The sequence below is a fragment of the Balearica regulorum genome, chromosome Z (genome assembly GCF_011004875.1).
Source record: "Balearica regulorum gibbericeps isolate bBalReg1 chromosome Z, bBalReg1.pri, whole genome shotgun sequence".
Classification (NCBI taxonomy): domain Eukaryota; kingdom Metazoa; phylum Chordata; class Aves; order Gruiformes; family Gruidae; genus Balearica; species Balearica regulorum.
The window spans coordinates 87219979-87247759 of record NC_046220.1 but is presented as its reverse complement, the minus strand read 5'-3'; the positions used below and the strand labels follow the sequence as shown (position 1 = coordinate 87247759).

Here is a 27781-nt window from a genome sequence, read left to right as displayed (position 1 = left end):
CAGCAACGTATGTGTCCACATACAATATATGACTGCAATAATAGATCAGATCATGTAAGATAACAGGTATATATTGAAATGCATACACATTATCACTTACAGGAAGAGGGCCCAAATCATTAGGGTTCAAAGATGCTTTTGATCTCAAATGCACTGGAAATTTCAGTCGTGGATCCTCCTGTAACAGAAATAGAGAACTGTAAATTCAACAGATCAAGTTAGATCCACATACTAAGTCAAACACAGAATTATCTGGAAAAGAAATCTTCCTACATTAGTTACTCTTTTATTATTTTATTTTTTTTTTAAATAAAACAGATAAACCAAAACATATAAAGGTGATAGAACAGTTAGTATTTGGATGTGTCGCATACTTCATTAGGATTCATATACTGAAATTATTTTTTAAACATTAAGAGTGAGTTAGGGCAATGTAAGACTTTGACTCCATTAAGTGTCTCTCTCCAGAGATATGCTTCAAAAAAATACAGCCCTATTCTTAGGAATGCATGCACTCCCATAAGTGGCATTTAGATACATACGCGCGTTTTTGGCTCTTAAAAACATAAGGAAATAAGCCATCCTATCATAAAAAGGCTTGAAAAGGATGAAAATGAGCTCCTTATGTTTTTATTAATGCACAGGTATTATTACTTCGATGTCCAAACGAGGCAAAAAGGGACAAGTAAAATCAGTCACAGAAGACAAATCTAGACAAAAAATGCGTGAGATTTCCACACATAAATTTACTCACATGCACCTGGGAACACCATTAAGAACCACCATTAAAAATACACCATGTAACTAGTGGTCACCGGGAATGTGAATGATGCCTAACAAATTAAAGTGCAACTTGTATTTCAATGGTGATGTGAAATGTTGGGTCCTCTTTGATGGTTTTTCCTAGCGTAATTTTATTTCTGCAATTTGTTCACCAAAGTTACAGAATTATTGAAAAATGGACCCTCATAACATAAAACAAATACTAAAATGGATTCTGTTAGCTGAAGATGATGAACATACATTATATTACTAAAAAAGCAGTGCTAGTCACAGTGAAGTACAATTATGGACAGCCTCAAACTAAACAACGATCCAAATCTCCATTGGGCTGTATGCCTCTAAACCCCAAATTTAGGGAATTTAAAGGACAGTACTAGTATGCAATGATTTGTCAAGTATAAAAAGGTCAAATACAAAACGCAAAACACTATTGCACGGTACAGGACGCACAAATGCACCAAAATCTAAGAGGATATGAACAAATAAGTTTCCTTTCTCTGAGTGCAGCAATGGCAGCACTCGAGTCACGTCACGAAATTCAAGTCTACTGCTACTGTACATGACTGCATGGAGTGACATCAGTGAGATGTCTGCATCAGTTTTATGAAATCCCTCCTTAAACATAAGACAAACGCCACAATAAAACAGGCGGTACATAGGCATGAAAACAAAGACAGGAACATTTAAAAGACTGCAACTAATTTAAAATTCATTATCTAGAATTTTTCTTACCCACGTAGTAGTTTTAGTGTTGTGGTCAATGAAGAAGGGCCTGCCATTGGGTGCTATCCGCATCTCCCAGCCAGGGGGAAGGAAGCTTTGTGCAACTTTGTGTTGTGGTTTAGGAGAGTTGTAAGGTGAGGGCTGTGGAGACTGTGGATTGGAAAGGGTGTCCTTCACCGCTCTGCGCACAGGCGAGTCCTTGATACCCTGAAGAAAATGAAAGTACTAAGATTTGTCAAATGTCCCTCAATACTGTAAAATTAATAAAACTTGGTTTCACAGCAAATAGTTTTTCATTCCAGATGTAATTAATACTAGAATAAAGTGCTGGGACTGATTTCCTAGAACTTACTTAGCTAAATTCTGCTCCTTACAACATACTGAGCTTTTTGCTGTGAAGGACACAGCCCTCTGCAATGATAATGTCCAGAGTATTTTACATTTGATTATATATTTTACTGCAGCTGCCCTGTACAGGTCAGCATTTCTTTTTACAGAGGAAAAAAATAAATGCATTGCTTTGTGCTTCATGGTGCAATATATCTCACTTTACCACAAGAGAGTATCCTAAACGTGAGGTGCTGTTATCCACTTTTCAAAGCATTTCTCAACTATAACTTCAGAGAAAACAGTAAACTATCAACTTAAAACAAGCTGCTAAAATAAACGGAGGTTTGCAATCAGATTTTGGACTTTTTTTTTTTTTAATTAAATATAAATGATCACAGCAGCAAAACTGCTTCACTGATCACTGCCTATGGGTTAAATCCAGAAGTTACATGATGTGGGTTTGCTTTTTTTTTAAAAAATTTCACTGGGAACTGCACATTTAGAGGCCTAAACAGCTTGAAAAATGTGATCCAGATTTACTCACCTTTGAACACACAGGCTATCACAATCAGAAAACAAGACTTATGTACCATGTTTCAATCTTGTTTGCATTTGGGCTTTTCAGTTACTTTCCAAAAACACGCTCTCATTAGCTGACATGTGGTAACAGTTTGTTTGCTAAATATTAAGATTCAGTAAATCTACGCATGCTTATTTTGGCAACTTAGCCTACTTTTAATTACTATTTTTTGAGTATTAAATTAGAAAATGAGGTACCACCACGGATATTTACAAAATTATTCTAGTCTTATTTGTGCCTTGTTTTGAGCTGCATTTGGATGGAAAATGCAGTTAGATTACAGTGTTCAAAAGCAGCATTTAAAGTATCTTGCATTAAACGAAAGCTTCCGTATGTCTTGTACACACAGAAGTTGAACATTTTACAATAAAATAACTATTTAAACAAAAGAAGTAACTTCTAAAAAGTTGAACTCTTCCCCCCCCCCCCCCCCCCCCCCCCTCGTGGTTGTATCCTTTTAAGATTTTATTATTAGTAAGTCTATGCCTTACTTTTAAAAAAAAATATTTCGGAGGTGGGTATAAGGCAGCAAGTTTGTGCTCTTCAGCACCTTTGTGGTTTCTGAGCATTGAATAAACTGATTAGTTGAATATTCTGAAGTGAAGAGAATACTGATTTTGTAGCTATGGAATACGGATTGCCCTTAAAGGCTAGCTCGAGTTTCAGACGCTTAGTCTGAACTGCTTAAACTGTCAACAGCAAGAGGAGCGCCCTTAATGTTTTAGTTTCAGATATTCAGAATATTTTATTTATTTAAATTACAACAAATGGGGTTTTCAAAATTAACAATGGCAACGGTAGCTTTAAGTAGTTCATTGTGAAAGAGTTTATCTGAATTACCTCTAAGTAGAAATAATTTATTTTAAATATGAACTCTAATCACCTCACTACAATCTGTCCAATAATCCTACCTCTGTTTAACAACTTGCTCAATAGTTTGAGTACTTTTCAGTATACGGAACCAAGAAGAACGATGCATAAAATGAACTAAATGTTACGATTTTTACTGGATTGTTGGCAAACTTTTGCAGGGGTAAAGGAGACCCGAGTAGGAAAGAGACAGTGAGAGAGGACAAAGAAGGTGCCATACTTTCAGTTTGAAGAAGAAATCTTTAAGAACTTACTCTCCTCACCACAGCCACGTTTAACTGATTCAAGAGTTTTAATCCCACTTTCAGAAGTAAAACACATGTTGTCTTTGGTTGCGTAAGAAGCCTCTTAAGTTATTCTTCAGACATGTTGCAGTGAACATCATTCAACAGTACTCTGAATTACTTCTAAAGATACTTAAATTAAATACCCTTTTGAAAGACGAGGACTATAAAACCCAATCAGTATCTTAATTGAAAGATTTTCCAAACTCAATTGCATGTATTTTCAAAGTTGTCAGCATCCAATAAATGTTTCAACTGAAAAAAAGTCTGACTTTATAACTCATAGCACTCGAAGGGAGTCACAACAATGTATGTTTCAGACACACCCACAGATTACGTTTTAGCTGACCAAACCAAATAATCAGGGATAAAATACATCATTCAATGACCATAAAAGTAATGCTGTTGCACTATATAAAGATCCAGATGGAGAACTGCTAGAGAAAACAGCAATATCTTAGGGCAAAATCAGTAACAGGAAAAAGCGGCAGGTTGCCCAGGGAGGTTGTGGATGCCCCATCCCTGGAAGTGTTTAAGACCAGGTTGGATGAGGCTTTGGGCAACGTGGTCTAGTGGAGGGTGTCCCTGCCCGCAAGCAGGGGGGTTGGAACTAGATGAGATCTCTGAGGTCCCTTCCAACCCAAACCATTCTATGATTGCTAAAAAGGAAATAAAACGTTGTAAGGACAACAAGGAATCGGAAGTCAGACATAAGTGACCTTTCTTGGTAACAGCGTTTCTCACCTCTAGTGGAGCAGATAAAGTTACTGTGGGTGAACTGAGGCTACGAGGCCGTCTTATCTGGGGTTCGCTTAAATGGTTGCTGCTGTTTGCTGTTGACCCGACCATGCCATCTTCTGCAAGCTATTTCAGAAGGAAAACCAAGTCAGCAAACTGTCAGAACCACAACTCATCCAGAGTCAGGACACTTAAAACCCAATGTAATTGTTTATTATTGTTATTATTATGAGGAAATATTAACCATACTTTCTTAAAGATCAAGTATTTAATTTAATTCCATTAGAATGGCAAACAATGTATGGTACTATCAATAGATCAACACAACTTTCAAATTTAATCCTAAGAATGCATTTGCCTCCTTTTATTAGTTCATATGTACCTCTCTGTAAATTCCTCCCATTGTAGTAATCAACTTAATCTGTACCTTAATATTGTTAAAAAGTAGCAAAAAAACCCCCAATCATTGCAATTTTTTATGATTATCCTGAGTTGTCATGACAATGCTTAGGATTATTTTTTTAAAATTTCAGACTTCTGAGGAATTGCTTCAAATTATACGCAATACATGCTAAGCGTTTGCTCTCTAAGCATTATAAGAGATCTTCATACCTGCATAATGGGCCGTGTCCATGTTGTGGTTCGATTGTTATGATTGACATAGTAAGTGCGGCCCTTTGCATCCTTTCTTTCTTCCCAGCCTGAAGGTAAGCCTGGTGTAGTATGTACATAGGCCACGGAAGGCTGTTCAAGCAAGAAAGTACTGTGTTGTTATTTTATAATAGCTAAGAAAAAATAATTCATAATTCTGTTATTTAAAAAAAAAAAAGGAACTTGTTAATTTACAACATTCTTAAATGCAACAAACGTACAGGAAAAATATGGTTTCTGATTTCATTTAATAAAAGCTCTTCACGTACGTGTGAGTCAAATAATTTTCTTTCACAATAGATCTTTTGGTTCACTTTTGCACAGATTCAGGTATCTTGTTCAGAAAACAGCCAAGCTTATACGCCCTCAAACTTTTTAATTTGTAGATTACACATAATGACAAAAAGAAACTTTGTGTTTTAATGATTTTTCCTTAAAAAAAGTGAATGCTTTTCCCTTTTATTAGTATGGATGTATAAGTAAGAACTGAAGTAACCATGCAGTCAAGATATCTCACGTTCTGTTCTGTTCTTTACCACAGGGTGTCTTGAATGAGTTGCAAGAAACTATTGTAGGTTTAAAAACTGAAGTTTAACCATTTTGTTATAATTACAAATGTTGCATTCAGGGCTAGGTGTCCTGAAGACACAAGATACACCCCAAACCGGAGCCCCAACTTCAGTATGAAAAGATTTTTTTTTACTAAAAGTTCCACAAGAAAGACATTGTTCTAACAAAACCATAAGGATAATGATAACTGTGCCAAATAACAGTGGTTTAATTGTCATTAAACAAGTTATGTCACTATTCAATACAATAATTATGTCATTGCATGTTGCTGATGTTGTCTTGTGTACCTCCTGTGAGGAAAATATTCAAGGCTTAAACCAACTGGACATTTTTTTCTGGGACATAGAGAGGGGAAAAAAAAATAAATGCATTGTAGCACAAACAGCAAAGCTTCTTGAAGAAAAATAGCCAGAGAGGATTTTTAACACTGAGTCTGTCTGCATCTGCACATGTATTTAAGAAGGGGAGGATGCCCAGGGAGATACAGTTTTTAGACTGTACACTCTACATGAATCTACATGTTTATTATGCTTAGTTACTACTTTCTAGTTTGGGACTCCTCTTAAGAGATCACTTGCTTGTATAACAGATTAAGAACAGGTATCCTGGCTGTCAGTGAACCAAACAAGAAAATCAGAGTACTCAGGAAAGGCTTTTTTCTCAAGTTATTGATGTAAATACAAAGAGCTAGAGAGATACAGGAATTTCTGTCATTCACAGTAGATAGAAGCAAGCTGCTGGACTCTGCAGGACAGTATTTTTGCTCTCTAATGAAGCCCATGTATTAATAACTGCATCAAAGACTTGGCACGTGCAAGGTGCTTTTCAGTATCCATGTCTTGATCTTTGGGTCAATATGCATTTGGTTTAGTTATCAGATTAATTACATTAAAATACACATTCACATATTAATTGTCAGGAGACTATAATGCTGGAGATTGCTTCACTCTTTCAAAACACCTGCCTTGCTAGAAACCTAAAGGTCTTTATTACGTGACAGAGTAAAGCACAGTGCTGAACCGCGCTGTCTTACCATTTTGTGCAGTGCTTTAATTCATCATCAGTAACATTAATTCCTTTAGAAATAGGCAGCTTCATAGTGCTAAGAAAAAGCTTTCATCTAGCAGTCTGCTTTTATCATGGCTTCCCCTGAACAGGCTCCAGCAATGTACATGGCATTTTTCTTATGGATGGAAAATGTGAATTCACTGGTCCTTAAAGAATTTCAGGTTTAAATGCTGACAGGTAGAACTGCAAAGCAGCACAGCAGACAGAAAAGCAAAACTTCTACTTGAGCTTATTGTGCTTGTTGCACCTGAACAGGAAATTTTCTGCAACGTTGCAAATTCTTGAGCTGATGTAGTAGTTAATGCCAGTGTTCAGATTAGGAAGAAATGGTCTTGACGTTTTAGCTAGAGAAAGGACTTGTATCAATGTCCAAGATGCAGAAAGCAGCTCTGGTTGCTGCTCCTTCCACCCCCAACCATCTGCTGCTTACAAGAAGATTTATGAACTCTTTTCAGACTGCTTGGAAAAGAGATGGTTTTTACAAGACCTTTCCTGAAAGAAGCAGGATGCTGCATTTAAAAGCATGGTTTGAAGACTGACTGACCATAAAACCACATGCCTGACAACAGACTGGACATAACACGGGAAGAAGGCTACGAAACACAGGCATACTTGGAATTGTCATTTGCTCTAAAGGTCAAATTACTCCAATGCTCATCAATCCAATTCACCTCGCAAAAGACTACATATTTAGGGTAACTACCTACTGTGGAAGTCAGAGACACATCTTTATTTCAGACAATACTATTCTTTATGTTAAAAAAACCAAACCAAACCAAACCTCATACAACACCAAAACCCCTTTTTTCGGTGGTAAGCCCAAAATGGAAAGAATTCTGATTTACAGATATGCTTTCCTTCTGTCCTTTCACAGAAACATAGTTACCATGTATCAAACGCAAAGGCATATCATTTTCAGTTCTGCAATTTCAGGGTATCTCCTGGAGAAGATGTGCTGCTGTGCTAGATAAGGGAGAAACAGACCACACAGACTGAAGTTTCATAGAGAACATTAGATCTTTTGTTGTCACTTCACGTGTGGCCTTTGGTCATTTTGTTAATAACAAGAGTCACTTTAACTACTGAGAGTCAACTTCAAATTTGGAAGTCAATACAAATTCAGCACTACACAGTAACAGTATGATTTTAGCATCAATCCTGACATAGATACGGGGTTTTCTTTCATGCCTTCTTTGGGAGCCTGAGTTAAACCACTGTGGGCAGACACGTATGTGTATCACAGTAATGATATCAACAATTCAGAGTAAGCAAAGGTGTCTCTGCTGTGAGCTTTTTTTGAGTATTTTGTCCCAATCTGAGACGACCACCTGAAACACAGCCCCTGGTGCAGGGCTGATTCATATACAACAGCCGAAGGGCAGGGAAAGGGAGATGAGCTCTGCGGGCAAATCGTCTTGGTAAACATGAATGAATGAAGACTCAGTCCTGCAAAGTATTAACATTCATACATGGCTCTGAGCTCTTAAACTCTCACTAGGTGAATGCAAATTTGGTGGTTTATGATCATTCCATTTAAAAACATGTCTACAGTGGAAAATTACTACCCAAAGATCAAAGATGTGAATTACATTGCACGGTAGGATGTGATAACTCTCTTTAGGCCTCTGAAGGCTCCTGTTGAAGTTGAGGATACATTCTTTTTCTACACTCTAATTCTTTGTTCCAGCAAGGTAATTAACTGTAATTCTTGTTCTTGCTTCATATTCTTAAGACCTCTTTCCCAGGACTCTTGCTTAAGTCAGTATATTTGCTTTTTAAGAGAAGAGCAGAGTTGACACAATGAGCTGGAGAACTGCCGAGATAATAGAGAAGGGAAATGAGAATCAAGATACTGAATGGGTCAGAAAGTTGACATACTACAACAGGAAATAGAAAACAGAGGAAAACAGATGAGGAAACTAAGTAATACCTATTGAAACAAACTATGGGACTCTGATTTATTTCTTTCCTTAGCAGTCAAGCGCTGGAAAGACTATGCTGTTTTTCCACTTGTCAGATGAGTTCAGACAGCTGGCAGGCAATTATAAGGAGACCACCTTTCCCAAGACTGGTCTAATGGTTTCCAAACTGTTCATCAGTGGTCAGTAAGGCAACAGTAAGTGGACTGAAAACAGTCCACAGACAATGTTTTAGTTAAAAACTAGATAATTAAGGTATCTGATAGTCTGGGAGAAATTGAGAGGGCTGACAGTGATTCACAGATTTCCTGGACCAATGGACAACTGCTACACATTCTCACCTTCGCTCTATTCAGGCTATTAATATTGTCTACAGTCCAGAGTAAACATAAGGTGTGGGTAAGTCAGAGATTTTAAATTAAAACATTGAATCATTTAGTTGTAATAATCCACAATCTATTCACTCTATGATGGCATGCTGCAAATTATTGACTTCGACTCTGAGGATACAGAAACGCAAGACAGATGGCTCTAGTTACATCACCTGATCTTTCCTTTCTCTTTAAAACTCTACCAAAATAAATTCAGCTATCAGCAGCCTTTCTCCTTACTATTTATTGTGGGTTAATGCAACCATAATGCAATCTGAAAAACAGAGTTTGCCCTTCAATCTCCTTTCCATAGGTTAGATACCAGTGTAAAAGATACACTACCCATGAAATAGAAATTTGGGAGATTTGTCAAGAGCCTTTTACCCAAAATCCTGTACATTACAGTTCAATATAGCGCACATTTTAACTAACGATTAACAAGTCAAGCAGGTTTTGCAAAGAGACAAAAAGATTTATGATTTTCAGGAACAAAATATAAGTATGCTCCTCTGATTCTAAAATTCAAACCCCAATAAATATAGACAGTATTACAGAATGATGTATTAACACCCCAATTAAAATCTGGTATTAGCACATATAAATAGGAAACATACCAAGTTTAAATTATTTTTCTTTCCCTGTAACAAACTATCTAGGAGTGCATATATTCATAAAGCTATTTATGATAGTTATTGTAAAATTATTTCCATGAAATAACTTGCTTCAGACTGACATTTAATCAGGTTTAAAAAAAAAGGGAGGTTTTTGACAAAGTCCAATATAAATTAAAACCACTTTCCTTGTATTACACTTTCAGAAAAGCACTTCCAGAATTTTATTGGATGATCAACGTAAAAATTCAGCCGTGGACTGCTGAACAACTACTGGAAAATGAAAATTGGCATTAAATAAGACCATTAAGAGCTATATATCACTGTACCTCCATGGTTCTCAAATTAGGATCAACTCTAAGAATTGAAATGAATCAGTCTAACGGAGAGTAAGGGGAGACAGATGCAAGCTAAAACCACAGCTACATGTGTACTGATTTGATGTCTCCAATCCCTGGCTCTTTCAATATCAGGTATTGCATCTTCCATTTTTTAGAAGCCTATGGTATTTCCTTAGTGCATAGCTTTGTTAAAACTCAGGGGCATATCCACACCATTAAAGACTCATAGTATTTGAGTGAAATTGCAGTGTTTTGAGAAATTTTGAGAAAATCTGAAACAACAAAAAATGTAACTATTGATTCAATGGCCGTATTTCATTCAACACACTGCTGCTTTGTGAAAAAAGCTCCTTATTGTACAAGCCCTCAATCTACCCACATATTATTTATAGATAGTGCTTGATAAAGAGTATTATTACCGTTGGTTCCTCACCACCTGTGACAGTTGAAGAACGAGCTCTCCTAGATGGACCACTCTGCTGTTAAATGATAATTAATGTTACAGATAAGTACATTTAGTGATGAAGGTCACAGATTACTGTCACATCTTTAGGAGTAAGGAATCACAGACACTTGAATTTCTTACAAGAGAGCAATTAGATGGAAGTAAGGTTTAAGATAATAGCAAAAAACCTGAGTCATCAATCACTGATAACCAAGACAGAAACTCATACAAAAACCACCAAGGGAACTAATTTCAAGAGTTCTTGTATCCAATTCTAAACGTTCAGCATCGCTAATGATAATAAGAACATTTATTCTAAATGAAACATGATTATTATCCCCCCCCCAACAAATTTTGCATGTTCTGCCCATAAATATAGTATTTAAGAGCAAAATGGATACATTCTGGTCATCAATGAGTGCACAGAAGTCAGATGAAAAAGATGGAACTGATACTTGAAACTGTGAATTTTCAGTAAGGATTAATACAGTCAAGAGCAACACTGTATTTAGAAAGAAAGTATGTATTTAGTTGCTAGAAGATAAACTATGATTGGCTCAGTAAGGATTAAAGATGGTTAAGATCAGGTTTTAGAGCAATGCTTTAAATTCTGCTGTTTTGAACATCTGCTAGTGAAATGAGTGTTCTACATAATACAGTGAAAGACATATCCTCAATCCCAGTCTGACTACACCAGTTAAAGAAGCCCAGACTCCATAAAGTGATATTAAATCAAGAAGCAGAACATCTCTGGAACAGACTGCATTCGGACTCATTTTGTCTAGGAGAGAGAGAGAGGACAGTGAAGGTGTAACTGTACTGGAAACCACACCATTGTTTAACCGGAAGAGAAAGTAAAGAGAGGGATACTAGTTCAGAAGCAGTTCTTTGAACAACAGCTATTACATGCATCTGCAAGCAGCAAATGTAGAAACACTGAACAACTCCTAGAACACGTGAAAAAATGAAACTGAAAAACACTATCGTTATTGTAAATGTCTGCCCAATAGCAGTAGAAAGAATAAGCAAAGGAGACATCAACTTTAACAACAAACTTATTGATATATCTATTTACTCAATATTTCTATTAAAAAGACACAAATTTGCTATTTGTAGATTCATATGTAATATATTTCTCATAAAAAATTGGGGGGGGAATCTTGGATGAAAAGTATAATTTTTCAAAATATTAAATTATTTTGAAAATCTGACCAGTTTTATTCAAAAGCACATCTTGCACAATCCTGTTTTAAGTAGTCTCTCTACAGCCTACCACCTTTGCAATCCTCATACGCGGGTTGTAGGACAAAACATGTAGAGCTTTCTATCAATTAGATCAAAGGCATGCATGATGTGAAAGAGAATCTTTTTTTCAAAACCACCTTTGTATCTTTTCCTCTTTGAAGAATCTCCTAAAATAAAATAGCAGAAGCAGCTGCTTACCTAAATCACTCAGGTTAAAAAACTACCACAGATGCGATTCTATTCAGTTCTATCATGCAAGGACTATCACAAAAAGGCTCCTTTCAACTATGACTAGGTAATAATAATAACGCCAATCCTTTTTAATGTTACACAGATTTATATATTCCAAGTAGAATCAATTTATGGGACACAGAAATACACCTGATAGGAGAGTCCTGTGGCTGCTACAGTTCCAAGTGTAGATAGTGCTACTGCCCTCTCCTACACCAGCTGAAAACAGCCCTTGGAGGATTTTCTCTCTCCACTGACTATATAGCCTAGTAAACTAAATTTCTATGTTAGATAACTAAAGTTAGTGTACTATGCTGTCAGTCTCAAAATGTTTTTCTCTCTCGTGAATGTCCTCATTTTAGTAGCTGACCATGATGGTATTAATTTGGTATCCATTACAATTTGGGATAGTCACATGCCCATAGTGGTTACCAATCTTTTTCTGACTACAACTGGCCTACGATATTACTGAGAATCAGAGAATGTTCAAACAAAAAGAAAGCAATAGAAGTTAGCTTTGGTTTACCAAGGATAATTGACACTGTTCGGCAACGGTGTCTGTTACACTGCAAGACCTTAATCTTGAAGAAGGATCTCTTTGCTGGAAAAAAAAAAAAAAGAAAATGTCTTTAAGTTAAGGTGTCTTAAAAACATGGTGCTTTATTCAGTAATTTTACTTTTCTCCCATTTAATCCAAACCCCTAAAAAAATCATATTTATGTTACAGCGTCTTTAGTTTTAATACTTCTACAGAAACGTGGCAAGCAATGAAAAATCTGAATTCACAGCATTCCATCCTGGGCTGCTTCAGATTAACTGAGAAAAGTACTTGGATACACATCTTGTACTCATCTTTAACATCCAAGCTACAATGTTTTAGTAACTTAATCTAAGAGAAGAGGATAGGCCATCCCATCTGGGAAAATATGCAGGAAATTAACAGTTGTGGAATCAGCACTAAAGGGGAAGATTAACTAAAGACATAATGGAATGTGAAAATGCCATGGAACTTTTGAAAAACTATTTTCAAATATCTTTGGAAGACATCTTAGAGAACCTGGAGGGAACATAAGCTGAATAAGGAAAACGTAAAACTTCTGGCTGAATATTGCCAAGGTAGTCTTTGGAAAAATCAACAGGCTACAGGTAACCAATGTCTGCACATGGTTTACTGCACCAGTTAACACCTGTATTTGTTACTCGCACAGAGGATGCCCATTCCACACGGGGAATGATTACATGGTTCTCGTGTCCACGACATCCTGAGCCTGTGGCTGGGAAAGCAGCAAGTCCTGCAGAGCTTTCACTGGGATTACAGCCACAGCGGGAGCCTTGCTGAGATCATCCATTGGCATATTAAGAAATTTCCAAATTTGCATCTTAGTACACGATGCTTAGCTTACTCTTCAATAATAACATAAGAACAGCTTTAAAGCGTACTGTTTAACAAATGGCAGAGAAATGCTCACAAGTTTGCTGGTATATACAATTTCTCTGTTGACAGTGACCCTTCGTATATATTATAAAATAAAAAAAAGGGCTCATTCATTTTTCTAAAGGAGAAATGTAAATTTGAACAAATTCTGATGGAAAAGAAATGTGATTTCTTTCCCTCTACTAATATAAAAGCAGTGGCAGAATGCAGCAGTATTACCCCAGGCCAAAATACTACCTTTTCTGGATATTAATGGTATGAATGTAAACGCACTAACAAACAAGCAAATGACCTAGCCTATTTATAACCACTCACATGTACCACTGAAAGATAATGAAGCAACACCATGAAGCAAACTATTTGAGAGGCATATCAAAAACCCCAACTCTTTCTTGAAAACATCAGTCCTAAGATCACATTCTGTTAAAAGATCAGTGTCTAAAAAAATATAGAAAAAAAGATGTAATTACACCTTGCTTCTATGTTATGCTAAAGATTAATGTGAAAGGATTTGTCTGACAAATGTATTGACCAGCAAGTGTGAAGTGTGTTCTGGCATTACGTAGATATATGAGGAGAGTGACAAAACACTTTAGCACACATACAATCACTCATCAACTATCTGTTGGCAATTTGGCTGTGTTGTAGATTAACTATGTACGGATGTAGAGACATTGGAGCGCGCTCTGTGTAAAACAATCAAAGGTCAGGCTGGATATACCAGGTTTATAAAATCCTAACATAAGAAAGCACATGCTTTAATATAAAGATGCACAGTTAAAATACTGAACTTAAGAAATAATATCATGTCATAAAATGAATGATGACTGAAAGAGCATCAGCAGTTTTTCCTCTTTCCTTTGGAAATCCTCAGCTTGATACTCTCTAGTATTACATATTTTGTTTCACCAAAGGTATAGTGGCAGCAGAGTCTGAAGTTAAACTCACACAGAAGAAAACATTAAATCTAAACCGAGGAATTCTGCTGTTCAGGGAAGTTTGCTCTACAGTGAAATTATTTTGGAGTTTTTGGAAGATAATTTTAACCGTATGCTCAGGTTTTCCTGAGACCACCAATTACTACCCATCTGTGTAAATGATTCAGATTATGTCAAACCAACAGAAGATTACAGTAATAGAGCTTTATGTAGAAAGAGTAACGTGTCACGTACAATCAAAGAACTGAGTTGTTCCCCATTGGAATCAGGGGTGACCTGAAGTCTTCTGCTCAGTTCCTCAGACAGCTCCTGAGGACTGGTACGGGATACTGGAGATGCAGGAGGCGGCGGCAATGACAAGCTTAAGGAATCTCCACTCGCACTCGCCTCCTCTGAAATGGTTTCCCAAGGCTAACAAAAGAGAAGAAACTACGTTAAGGATTTATAAAGCCAGACCGAGTCTTCTTTCCCTTTGCCTTCTATGTGACCACTTCATCGGGAGCCTTAATATTTAAGGAATTACGCCAATCCCTAGACCACACAAACAAGCATTCTACTCAGTGTGAAGTAGTCACAGGGAAAAACAGTTTTCATGTTGACTTCAAAACAATCTTCATGTTGATGATGACACAATGCTTTATGATTCAACACAGAACACGATGTAGATGAATAGATGCATAAAAAAGATCTCATTAAATGAATTCCATCTGAAATTTTGTTCAAAATGTAACCAATTCTGCAGTCTTACTAAAAACTTGAAAGAAACTGTCAATTTTAATTTAGAATGAAATGCATAATAGAAAGTACTCAATTAGTATCTGCAAATCAAATATTAACAGGTGATGAATGCAACAATTGTTTCAGCAATCTATTTATTACTCTGAATAACAATCAGTGAACCAAAACTAGCTTTCACAAAGAATTTTGTCTGTGATTCACATAATAAAATATTCCCTAAAGATGAATGGGATCAGAGCTTTGCACAAACTCCCACTTAAGCCTACAAATATCTACCAAATTTTATTTAGTCTAGCTATAAATTAAACAAACACTCACCCTGATTAATAAGATTTCAGAATTCTAACTAAACCCAAGTGTTTTGGGAAAAAAGCCAACAGCTTCTCTTTTCTCTAAATCAAGACACTGAAGGAAACTGAAGTACATGGCAGTTCCAGTCAGTATGTTTCCCTTCTTTTTACAACTTATTCCAGTTATTCAAAGTAGAATATTGAAAGTGTTTCTATCAATGTATTTATAACAAGCAATGCTTGGAATTATAAGTGTTTCTCCCAGCATTTGCGTAGTATTTAATATTGTGCATCTGCTATCAGACACCCACAAATGTGTTGGACCTTGAAAGTATAGCTCTGTTGAGGATTTTTATTGTGTCACTGGTATTTTGCTAAACCAATTTCCACAAACACCATGTAAAAATGTTACTATGTACGTTGTATAGTAATTAGCTTACAAACAAGAAACACATCAGCTTGAAGTTTAGTCAACTTCTTAAACCCAAGACCTTCACGTACCTCAGGAATGTCTCCACTCTCCACAGGTTCTGGTTCCAAATCCTCACTGATGTGTCTCCGAGAGCGGAACCGCCTATGGGCTGCTTCTTGGTTTATTTGTCTGATAGTGTTATCTGAATCAGATCCCACATCACTGGGTAGTGGGGAAATGAAAGTATGTGAGGAGAAAAGAACAAGAAAGTAATGAATGTTAAACTAAAACACCTGCTTTGTCCACTGCTTTCAAACCCTCATTAATGCTTTTGATTATAAAAATCATTATTCTTGCCTATGTCAGGCTTCATAAATGGAAGACTGTTTAATCCCTAATCCAGAGTAAATTAAAGTGGAAGCACTTCACGACGTCATAGAATCATAGAATCACAGAATACCAGCTTGGAGAGGGACCTCAAGGATCCTCTGGCCCAACCTTTCTGAGCACAAGCACAGTCTAGACAAGATGGCTTAGCACCCTGTCCAGATGAATCTTAAAAATGTCCAATGTTGGGGAATCCACCACTTTATAAATCTGATCATAAGAAATATACAATGAAGGCTTGAAGAGGAACTCCACAGTAGCACAACAAGTGTACATAGGTAATGCAGTCTATACCTGAATAATAATCAGGATCTCCTTGGAGCTGATCAGTTTAACTTAATTAAAGCTTAATAGAGTTGATTTTTTTTTCCCCTTACCTTTTCAACAGTGTCTACAGAAGAAAGTAATTTATTCCTGTTAAATTACTTCCTGAAAAATTTCACATCTGCCTCCCAATATTCTAAGGTATGTTGTTAATGTACTGACTTCCCTCCCACCCCTTCAGATTTCCTAGAGTTTCCCAGAATACTTATGTGTATATGTGATTTGCTGTACAACTGTGAAAATTTTTGCATGAATAAAGTATAGTTTCAGATATGTAGCACAGCACCAAAATCATGATTAATCTGTTACTGAATAGTGTGCCTTTATAAACTGCTTCATAAAAGTCTTGCTTAAGACCTTTTCCAGCCTTGAATTTGTAAAGTCAAAATGGTTATGTTAGTTGAAAAAAATCACTACCCTTACTTGTAATTTTGCACACATCCACAAAACACTGCACTCCACTGCCACTTACATTAAACTTGGTCGATGCCATTGAGTAGTCCTGTTGTTATGGTTGACATAGTAAGTTCGCCCCAGGTTGTCCACCTTTTCTTCCCATCCAGGAGGCAACGGAGGAGGTGGTAACTCCTCCTGACGTTGAGATGCGGAGTCATTGGAATCAACCACATCCCATCCATGCTTAGGAGTGAAAAAAAAAAAAAAAAAAAAAGAATTAAAATTTTAAAGTTCCAGTCAAAGAGAAGCTATTTCATTGTTGCTAATATTAGTGTATAGGTGCAGGTTCTGAATTTTTTCCACAGAGAAGTTCAAAACTACTTCAATGAAAACCATACAGAAATAAACTCCACGGTTACAGTGTGCACCTCATTTCACTGACAAACCCCCTAAAAATCCCATCAGCTTGTTGCAAGAGGGATTCCCAACCGTATTTGGGTGGTTACTTGTTCTAGTAGAGGCTATTAGTAAGGCAAACGTGGGCTGACATTCACTTTGCCAGCCCTAATTGCAGCTAATTCTGAAAACAGATGATGGCTGATAGACTGCCGAGAAGTATTTAAACCTGCTGTGCTTGCATGAGCTTTATTCTCTGCAAAGTCAACGCTGCCAAGGAAATAAAGAAAAATGTTACAACACCTATTTTGAAATGGCCTCTGAAGAAGAGGTACCTAATACAGACCATTATATGTTTACAAGTTACTTGCATAGACTTTCTGAATTCTTCTACTTGGCATGACTTCCACTTCTACTTGCTCACAAACTGAATCAGACAAACTTTAGAATTCATTGTGGCAGCTGAAATACTTTGAAATACTTGAAATGGTTGAGAAAATATCAGGTTAAAGTAAAGCTGGAGAGGGGGAGGAGAGTAAGCTGCTACTTACACTGCTACCAGGGTTTTCTCTTTCAGAGTACAACTTTTTCTACAACTACACTTGAATCTCTAATAACTTGAATGTTTTCACAAGCATTAAGCCTTACCTCAGATTCATCCCTTTGATCATTGTTATCTTCCTCTTGGCCACCATTTTTAGGCATATAAGCCATCTTCAGTCTCAAGAAACCCTTCACACGAGATTTGTGGCTAGAAGACAAGGAGGTACATTTCATTCAACAGCCCTTAAAATAGTTGCAAATAACAAACCTTGAAGTAAGAAATGTATTAAAATACAAAGGTCCTCCCCCTCACCTTCTTGGTCTGAGAAGGAAATCCTTAAATGTGTATGGCCTTTCCATGGTTGGGTCTTCAGTCTATAAGCATTTAAGAAAATGGCAAATTAAAGGGCTTGCCCACAAGCACAGAGATATATAAAGAACATTTTCACATCACAGATGCGGCAGAAACGCTAGAGAAGACGTTTAAATACCGCGTGACCCTTGGATGGTAAAGCACAGCTGCAGCACGGCCCACTCGCTGTCCCTGCGAAGGTCAACGGCTGAGCCACCTCCTGCTTGGCAGTGTACACAACACCCACAGTCAGAAAATGGAGGAGAACACCAACTAAACTCCTTCAACATTTTCCAGGCACACAACAGCAGTGTCAGAAAGGTTGCATCTATTTTGAAGTAGTATTTTTTTCTGCACGTTAGAAAGCAATGAAGTAAAACTCCTCAGGTGGCTTTCATTTTTATTTCATAGCAGTTGAGACTTCCAAAAATAATTAAGACTTTGAAATCTTTTATGATGTACATAAGGAATATTATTAGGCTGGCAGATTACATCTTCTGATGAAATTCTATTCCATTTAAGTTTCATAAAGCCTTAAATCTTGAAAACTTTCTATTACACAAGAATTTCAGCTTTCTTATCAAGTAAAGTTACATCCTTCATGTCTGCAAGAACACGGATGCTGTAAGTACAAAACTAGGAATTTAAAAATGACAAGGTAAATAAAAGAATAAGAAATCCATATACCTATTTAATCTGTTGATTGTTTGGGGTACTTTTTTCTAATCGATCGTATGATTTGGGCTGACAAAACTGGAGGCATCAACTGTTTTACATTGGCAGAGCAAGCACATCATCATACGCAGTCCAGTAAGACTAGAGATCTACTACCTCGGCTTAACACCAAACTTTCTTAAAAAGAGCACTAAGTTAGCAGGTACTTCTCAGAATGTTGTACCCGTCTGCCATCCATTAAAAAAATGATAGTATTCTCTAAACCTTTCTAAACACAGAACAATCTAACTCCCAGACTATTCCTCATTGAAAGCTTTGTTTTCTGTTGCATTTCGAAGTCAATAAATAAGAATTTAAAAATCAATCCTAACCCATTAGCTCAGATACTGTATCAAACACCATACAGACATTCTTTTCACTGACTGAACTCTCAGCCTGCAAGGCATTTCCTGCACTGAGTGTCCACTTAATCTGTGAGGCATAGACAACCCCCTTTTTCAGAGAGTCCATTTTAACCAAACCAACAGGACATCAAAGCATGCATGATGAAGCACTGCTTTTTAGTATTCAGCTGTCAGTAACATACACAAAATAAGAAGCTGTATATTTTTACCAACTTTTGTAGATAGTAATTAGAGAGAGAGAAAACAAGGATTTTGACAAACAAATCAGCAGTACTGCTAGAATGAGAAAGTCAATGTTTGTTAATAAATACACCACAATGTCTCTTATTGAGGTACTGGAAGAATGAATGAGGACAATATTGAGTAGAACACAGAGATACACAGTGTGTTTCCCAAGCATCAAAAACTAGTACACACACCTTAATAAGCATATTAATAACTATTATAGCAGCGTATGCAAACACACTGGTAAGCACCCTGTGGACACACTGCTACAGTGCAGCTATAGAACGAATGACTGTTCTGAGATACGCATTGTGAGTTTTCCCACAGGAAATTTTCTGGGGGCTTCTGGAGCTGAAGAAATTCTCTATGAAGATGGAGAGTGAGGAAGGGTTTTGTACAGGAATCACATTGACTTTCTAGTGAGCCTAGAAGGAAATGGGAAGCTCTGGACTGCAACATTTCATCATTTTAACATAATGGATTTTATTCTTCAATGGCAGTTAAGTAGCTGATCTGGGAAATTTTACAATCTCGCATTTTCTATGTAAAGACAGACTTTAAAACAAATTGAAAAACTTTAGCCTTCCACTCAAATATGAGCTAGAAAGAGACACGCATGCTCATGTTCTCTGCAAGTCCCCAGTGAGACGAGAGTTGTTCTCTTCCTACAGAATACGGAAGGAAAGCAGAAAGCTGCTAATTCCTCAAAACAGCTCACAGAAAGTGACATGTCTATAGCTCTATCTCAAATCTTGCTGATGATTTTTCATTATTAAAAATAATGTTTACTAAAAAGGAACTTCAAAATACTAGCTGACTCTGCAAAACAGGCATGCACTAATACGTTCCTCATCATTTTATATTCCACAGTACATTGTCTGCAGAGGACACGTAGCTTAACACCAGAGGACTTTTTCTACAGTTATATCCAGGCTACTTAGCTAATGTCTGTGCATATGGATACACGCAAGTTTTCCATGCATTTGCTGAAGCAAATCCTACACCACCTCTTGGTGGTTTTTTTTTTTTTTTACACAGAAGTTTTCTCGGAGCATAGATGTCCATCCCTTTCCACGCAAATCTGATGCAAACCAGCATAACACACCTCCATGTCACCACTTCCAATGATAATGCAAGCTGGTAATTGAAGTCATGAATATGTCTTTCAGCAGTGGTGCTGACTTTCGGAGTCTCCCCTCTGGTGATTATTCCTGCCTCAAAGCAGTACAGTTGTTTGCATGGCCATTTCATAAACTGGACCAAGGAAACAGTACGAGTTAAAAAAAAACCTATCCAAAACTAACTAGTTACGAGTAACACAGATCTAGTTCACGAGGTGAGCATGAAAGCCAGGATAATTAAGCAGGCAACAAGAGGGTGTGAATTAACAGCGGGGTCTGCCCAAGCAGACATCACTGCTTACAGAAATGTGCACTGAACTGCATACCCAGGAGACGGCGAAGCCAGTACCTACAAAACCCGGGTCTGCACCCACAGTACGTGTGTCTACTGTGAACAAAACCTCTCCCTCTCCTAGTCAGAGTTCATAACCTACGAGGAGAAGCAAGCAGCCAGGCACATGCTGGCCCAACGCAGTGCTGCTGCAGCTCTCAGCTGATGCGCTCCAGTCATCTCACAGCTCATCTCTTACGTGTAACAGAGATGCCAGATGTTAAGTTGTCATATCTCAGAAAGTAAGACTTTACCTGTCTGTATAGAGTGAGGTACCTGTACAATGATATGTTTGGTGTTTCAGAAAACATCTGTAAATGACACTGAAAGCAGGCATCAACCCAAGTATTTAAAGTCTAACTTTTTTAAAAAATAGAAAAAACCCCTCCAAGTATCAGCTTCTCTAGTTTAAAACTGGGAAAACATCCAAAATACATACTTTCCTATCATGTAGGAAGGGCAACAGGCACGTACATGCCTCTTACAGAAAAACATCTATACGCATATAGACATTTGAAGTTATAGATATGCATATTAAAAACTGTAATGTATGCTCTGACAATATCACAGCTTGTATAATTATTATTATCAATAATGTCTAATGTCAATGTCTAATGAATGTTGTTGCATGTGCAATGGCACTCATGAGTATCTCTCTATTTCCATTATTACTTAGGAGTCCTTCAGGTAAGTTTGCTTTCAATCAGTAATAAAAACAATAATTTTACTCAAATTTGCTATGAAGATCAGTAACTTTATAACATCTTCAGAAGAAACAAATCTTTGTAACTTCTTAAGATGCTGTCACGCTGGTTCAGCAGTTTCTCTGGTTTCAGTCTGTGGCTATTGCCTTTACATGGTTTGAAGTAACATCAAAGCGTACTATCCACTTTCCTAGACAGAACCACTATCCTATACCCTTAACAGCATATTATTTAGACAGAAAATCAGACAGATAAACGGGACCCAAAAAATGTCTTTTTTTCAATTTTTTAACAAAAGTTCTGGAGGAAACAGAGTTTTCTAGGGGAGAATACAGCTGGTTCAACCATAAGGGAAAATCATGAAAAGGAAGAAGCCAGAAAATTAATAGGACAATAATCACCAACGGTAAGGTGAGAAACCACCAGTCTATCGGCCATATGTCATTTGTGAACTGACTCTGACAGACAAGGGTTTTTAAGAAAGAATCAGGATGAGAAGTGAATCTTGGATGTTGAGAAATTTAACAGATACCAGAGAACAACTGTGTTCGTTCTCCCTGCAGAAGGAACCATTTCTCACAATTCCTGTGCATGGAGGGGCTTCATTGTCTATAACGTTGTTCTTTAAGCCTGTAATGCTATGCTGGGAATGCTCGCTTCAAGAAAATTTAACTGGACTACTTATGGAAATAAATTCCACACAACTTGGGGATTTTCACATCTGGTGATGACAAAAAAGAACACACTGAGACAAAAGTACTGCTTACCGGAAGGTGACTAAGCGGCACATCCACTTGACCCAGGAAGTCGTCTCTAGTCTGTCAAATAGGAAAAAAAGGCAGAAAAAGGAGTAATTTTACATCAGAAGAGGAAAAAAAAAACCACCAAAAAACATCAATTCAGTCACAATGAAACAAAAATAAATGGTTTAGTACCACTATTTTAGCAATTACTCCTTTCCACCTCTTCATTGTTGTACATTGTCTGTTGTTATAATTTATCTGTTTCAGCAGAGCATTTTCTGTGACAGCCCAAAATGGCTTCTTAGTCCACAGTACGTGTGTTAAGTACTGACAAAATTCAAAGCACAAAGTATTAATCTACTCTTTCCATGAATTAGTCTCCACATGCATTAAAAAAGTGAGTGAAAGTACTGTTCACCATGTCATTGAAATGTTCATGTCAAACCTTGGTGGCTTTTTCTTTTTTAAGGAAAACCTCATATGCACATCTGACAGGGAAAGAAGGGGAACCCAACAGTGAAGATAGAACTGGATGAATTGTAAACATTTTCCCCCCAATAAAAATGTGGTTTATGACTTTATCAAACAGAAACCAAAGTATTACAACTTTTGGGTTTTTTTAAAGACTGCTGTTCCATTAATTCAGAATGCTTAATTTGTGAGGAACAGTTATACACCCTGCTAACCAGTCTTTTGAGTAATCCTGTGTTTCCCACTTGAAGACTCGACAGTTCAAGTTAAGCATGCGGATGTGGTTATACCGACATTTGGGCCATGCAGCGCCATCACAATTTCACTTATGCACAGTTATGGCCATATAGAAGTGATAAACACTACTTTTCTGCAGGTGCTTCACTCTGATCATCACCTTCTCTCAGAGTGTCACCTGAAAAGCAGAGTTGCACCGGTACCTTTTATTGTCAATTAATCTACATCTCAGGGGCGAGTTTTCTTTAAAATGTGGCTGTTACTATCCATTCAACACATCCCTGCGCAAACCAAAAGTGCAGGCCATCTCCCTGTTTGCATCACATACATGGATCAGTTGATCTTCCCTGCTGGTAATTAATAGAGGGAAACCCAGAAATAAAATCAATAAAAAGCATAGACAGTTCAGTCAGGCACTGCGTGGAGAGATTCCTTCCTGTCTCTTCGCGCTCTGTTACCTCAAAAGGCCATGCGTCTGAGTAGCTTACTGGTGTTATAAAGTACCCCAGAACGTGACAGAGTACTCACACACTGAAAATGAATCCAGTCACATGCTCCCATCCAAACAGAGTTCATAACAAGAGTCAGACCACAGGCAGCAGTGTACTGGCCTGGGATGCCAGGCCCAGGTGCTCTCAAGTGCTGCGAAGGGAAGGGGTACTGACTGGGCCAACGACATGCATAAGCCGTGCAGACACCAGATAAATACTCCAATTTCTCCCCTATTAACAGTTCACCTTTCTGATACCTTTTCATTGACAGGTTTGCATCTCACTGAACTGAACGCACAGTGTGCCACACTGGACAAAATCTAGGGGAGAGTATCTTCAGAGCTGTATGAGATTTCCCATATGGTAGTGATGTGAATGTGCTTAAAGATGGCAGTCATCTTAATCTACTCATTGATTATGATTGTCATTTGCTCGTTTACAATGGCAATTCACTGTTATAGTGACTCAGATTAAGATTCTTTCCTTCCTTCCTGTGACAAAAGTCATTAAAAACATGGCAAAAACCCCAACAACCCAGAAACTCCACAAAACCACTGAGAAGCCCTAGGCGTTTTCTGTCAAAGGGAGAGGCTGTGGGGAGACAGTCCCAAGCCTCCCTTTGTGACACCAGGGGAACTGGGCAGCTTCTGGGCCCTGTGGGTGAGACAGCTGGACCAGGGGCCGTTCCTCTGAGCCTTCACCAGAAGCAGCCATCTCCAGCTCTTTGTCCCTCAGGCTCACCAAACGCCTACCCCCAGGGCTGTAAAAGCTCTCCTGAGGTGAGCACAGCCTGGTGGTGACACGCTGCTGTCTCTACACTCTTAATTCCCACCAGCGCTTATTACTTCTTCACAATCCACCCACGATTGAGGAAACCTTTCATCTTACAATAATTTTGGCCTGAAATGTGGCCAACCTTGAAATAAATCACCTGAAACGCAGATACTTCTTCATAAATCGGAACCACACAGACTGTTCTAGACACAGGCTAAGCCCGTGAGGTGGCCGTATGGACAGCTGTCACAGAAGACCTACCCAAAAGCAGCACACAGACAAAACGAGGCCTAGGCTCATCTCTCATGGACCAGACGAGGCTGGTGTGGGCTGGAGAGCGAGACCAGAGATCCCTGCCGCGGGGAGGGCGAGTGGAAAGCTCTGCTGAAGGAACCTTGGGTGGCATGGCCAGGGAGGACCAGGGACGCAGCGCGAGCAGCCCAGGGCCCTGCCACGCGCTCAGGGCAGGAGGCTGGAGGGGACAGTAACCCAGGGACCCGCTGATCATCTGCAGCATGGGGAGCAAGCTGCAGCGACCAGCCGCAGCCCCTCCTCTGGAGACTGCCAGCGGTGTGCCGGGGGAGCTGGGGAGAAGAGCAGAGCGGAAACAGGCCCACGCGGTGCAGGCCGGCGGAACCACCGGGCAAAGGCGGGCTGCCGAGGAGGACACATGCCGTGTCCCCCAGCCCACGGCACCAGGCAGCACCGGGCCACCGCAGGGCCAGGCCCCCCCCGGCCCGTTCTGCTGCGGGGGGCAAACAGAAACCTCCCATGAGAAACCACCACCTGCTCATGGCACCCAGGTTTTATTAATACATAAAACATAAAATTCATGCCACTGAATGGGGCGGTTCTGTTCTTGCAGCTACTCCATCCCAAATTACTCTATAAGCATGATGCTACACATCAGATAGCAATAAGTTAATATAACAATGAAGCAGAAAGCACTGATTCGTGTAGCTTACAAAGAGCTTCAACAATGAAGGGAATAATTTTCCAAAGATTTTTAAAAGCCTATTTAATTGAATACAAATATATAATGTTTCCTGTGCTATAGACACATGCACAAATTAAAATTAATTTATCTTAAAGTCAGACTTAAACCATATCTTGACAATCCTACACTTATCAATAAGTTTAATATCTTGCCTAAAATTGATGAATGCTTTTTGATCTAGATTGGAAACGTTACATTCAACAGTCAAAGGAATGAAATATTGGCAGCAGATAAGGTATAAAGTAATTAAATCACATGTATGTGTTTGCTTCGTGAGCCGGTCACTGTGCTCAATGTATATACTTGGTATTCATTAATAAGATATGAATTTTTGAAATAAAGCATATTGCATTCTTCAAAAATCAACTGCGTGTCAGGGAAAACAATTTCTCCCAGATACTGTTTATGATACCAGATATCAGGCCTAGTGATTCCCAAATAACCTCCTGCTTATTTATAACCATGCTATGCACAGAATTCCAGGAAGTGCATACTGCTGCTCCAAAGCCAAGTTTACATATTTCTCATAGCAGCGCATTAGGTTTAATATTAAAATTCATATTTTTTATGATATCATTGTCAGAATTCTTTTTCAACTTCAAAGATAAAGTCCTGCGATCCCTAAACCATGGACACATACTGCTGTCCTATATGCCCATGGAACAACACAAGAAGAATGTCTGCACCAAGGAGCCAGCATTTTTTCCAAATTCAAGTAAAAATAGCTAATAGATTTTTCATTACAAAATTTTGACTATTAATGTTCTTCCTAGTAACTACTGGATAAACCTGGTAGCATGCACTGCTTTTAGAGAATTTACATCTTTCTCCCTTAATAGTGGCAAATATCAGGTACCTTCTACCTCCTGCTTCGATACAGTTACTCAAATGTCAGCTACTCAGAAGAAAATATATACCTATTTTGAGATCTATTCAAGCAGCTTTAAGTTCAAGAAAAACACAACTCATGGACATGGAAAATGTTCAGGTTGGTTAGAACTGCGACCAGACATGGATGCGGTTTCACTATGTACATGGGGAAGAGGGTCCTTCCTCTGCACCTGAGATGGGGAGGAAACCCCACCACGAGTTGGTGGGGACATAGAGATGAGTCTACGAAGTTCCCTTATGGTATTTCTCATCAGATGCACACACAGGTGACTTACATGCAAGTACTGAGCCTGCGATAGCGCATTCTGTGAGCAGACATGCTGTAAGTACATCACAGATTTTAACATATCTAGGAATCATGAGAACTGCTGCACCTACACGTAGTAACTGATTTTATCTGGTGTTTCCAGATGTTGTGCAGCCTGGCTGTGGCTACAGCCACAATGGTAAACTGGGCTGTAAGAATTGTGCAAATTCCAGACTGATGTTAAAAGTGATGTCATTTCTACCCAGGCCAAGTTTTCAGGAGGAAAAAGTAAACCCAGCCTTAAAAGCAGCTGAACCAACAAAACCTCTTTGTCTGTAGTTTCGTATGGAACTAGGAAATCCTTAGTTCTGCAACTAAGCTGCAGTGAGAGTTTAAAAAATGACTTCCTCAGCTACTCCTAGGATGAATATGGTCATCTTTACCAGTACTAAGGTTCTTGTAAAATGGAACCTTTCTGTAATACTTGACTATACACATACAGTTATAAGAATAATTACTTGGGGAGGGGGGGAAGTATATTCATATTTAGCATTTTAGGACATTTTTGTTCTGTGAAAAGAATTTTGTCTTGCAGGCCTCCACATTTCTACTATTTAGGCATTCTCATCTTGGGGTTTCCTGCTTCCAGAAAAGGCACCTCACAAGCAACATGAACCTTCTTCCTGCTCTATCATGTACTGAATTTCCAGTACCTTATTTTTCACATTTTTCATCATAACAATGTCTGTTTCAAGAACCTCTTTCTCACTAGAATAAAAGGCCTACCCGATCCACAGGCTTGCCTGTGTAGTTTGCACATTTCACTGCTACTTCCTGCTCAAGGTTGGTAGTGAGTAATCCACTCTTAACCACTCTAAGGATGCAGATGCTTATTGACCTACAACTTGAAATGGATTTTACCAATGAGAATTAATGAACTATTTTTCAGAGCTATATGCATTATTATAACCTTTATTTTATGTAGGTTTTTCAGGTTATATGCATTATTATAACCTTTATTTTATATAGGTCATTATATGAAGGTAAGCAGTTATTTTTTTAAGCAGCAAACAGAAGGAAAAGTGAATTCACTGGAGAGAGAGCCTGCAGCTGCCAGCAAAATCTTTACGGCCAGTTTTATTGTTGCAGGTTTATGAGAAAATCTTAATGAGCAGCTGGAGCTGTCAGAAAGAGCCACCCTCAACATCCAAGTTCCTCTTCAGAAGGCGGCGGCAGCACCCCGGCGGTGTGACGCCTGGAGCTGCTCTGCCCTCACCCCCCAGGGCCAGGCTGCCCGCAGCAGGCCCCTGCCTGCACTGCCAGTTTGGTTGTGTCAAACACCAGCGTGAGGCCCTGCACGAGTTACACAGCTCGGGACAGGCCACGAAGGGACGGTAAAGGCGCCAGCGTGCACTGCCTTTCGGAGGGGCCAACCCCTGCTTAAACGTCGTCGTTCCCTCAGAATTTATTCTGTGCTATCTGTAACGTGGCGTCTGCGT

General features: G+C 38.4%; 1 protein-coding gene across 12 annotated transcripts in view; it reads right to left on the bottom strand.

Moving 5' to 3' along the window:
* Positions 1-27781, bottom strand: part of NEDD4L (NEDD4 like E3 ubiquitin protein ligase) — a 180043-nt gene that overhangs the window by 31145 nt on the left and 121117 nt on the right. For 6 of the 12 annotated variants that reach the window (XM_075740794.1, XM_075740791.1, XM_075740799.1 and 3 more), the window contains 12 exons: positions 22199-22249; positions 17933-17994; positions 17725-17827; positions 16757-16923; positions 15663-15795; positions 14368-14544; positions 12287-12361; positions 10259-10318; positions 4921-5052; positions 4315-4434; positions 1516-1713; positions 101-178 (listed from right to left, as the gene is read on the bottom strand). In XM_075740794.1, the coding sequence (XP_075596909.1) occupies positions 101-178; positions 1516-1713; positions 4315-4434; positions 4921-5052; positions 10259-10318; positions 12287-12361; positions 14368-14544; positions 15663-15795; positions 16757-16923; positions 17725-17827; positions 17933-17994; positions 22199-22249 (1356 nt within the window). The remainder of the gene's footprint in view (positions 1-100; positions 179-1515; positions 1714-4314; positions 4435-4920; positions 5053-10258; positions 10319-12286; positions 12362-14367; positions 14545-15662; positions 15796-16756; positions 16924-17724; positions 17828-17932; positions 17995-22198; positions 22250-27781) is intronic. The other 6 variants (XM_075740793.1, XM_075740792.1, XM_075740790.1 and 3 more) reach the window with 3 other exon arrangements.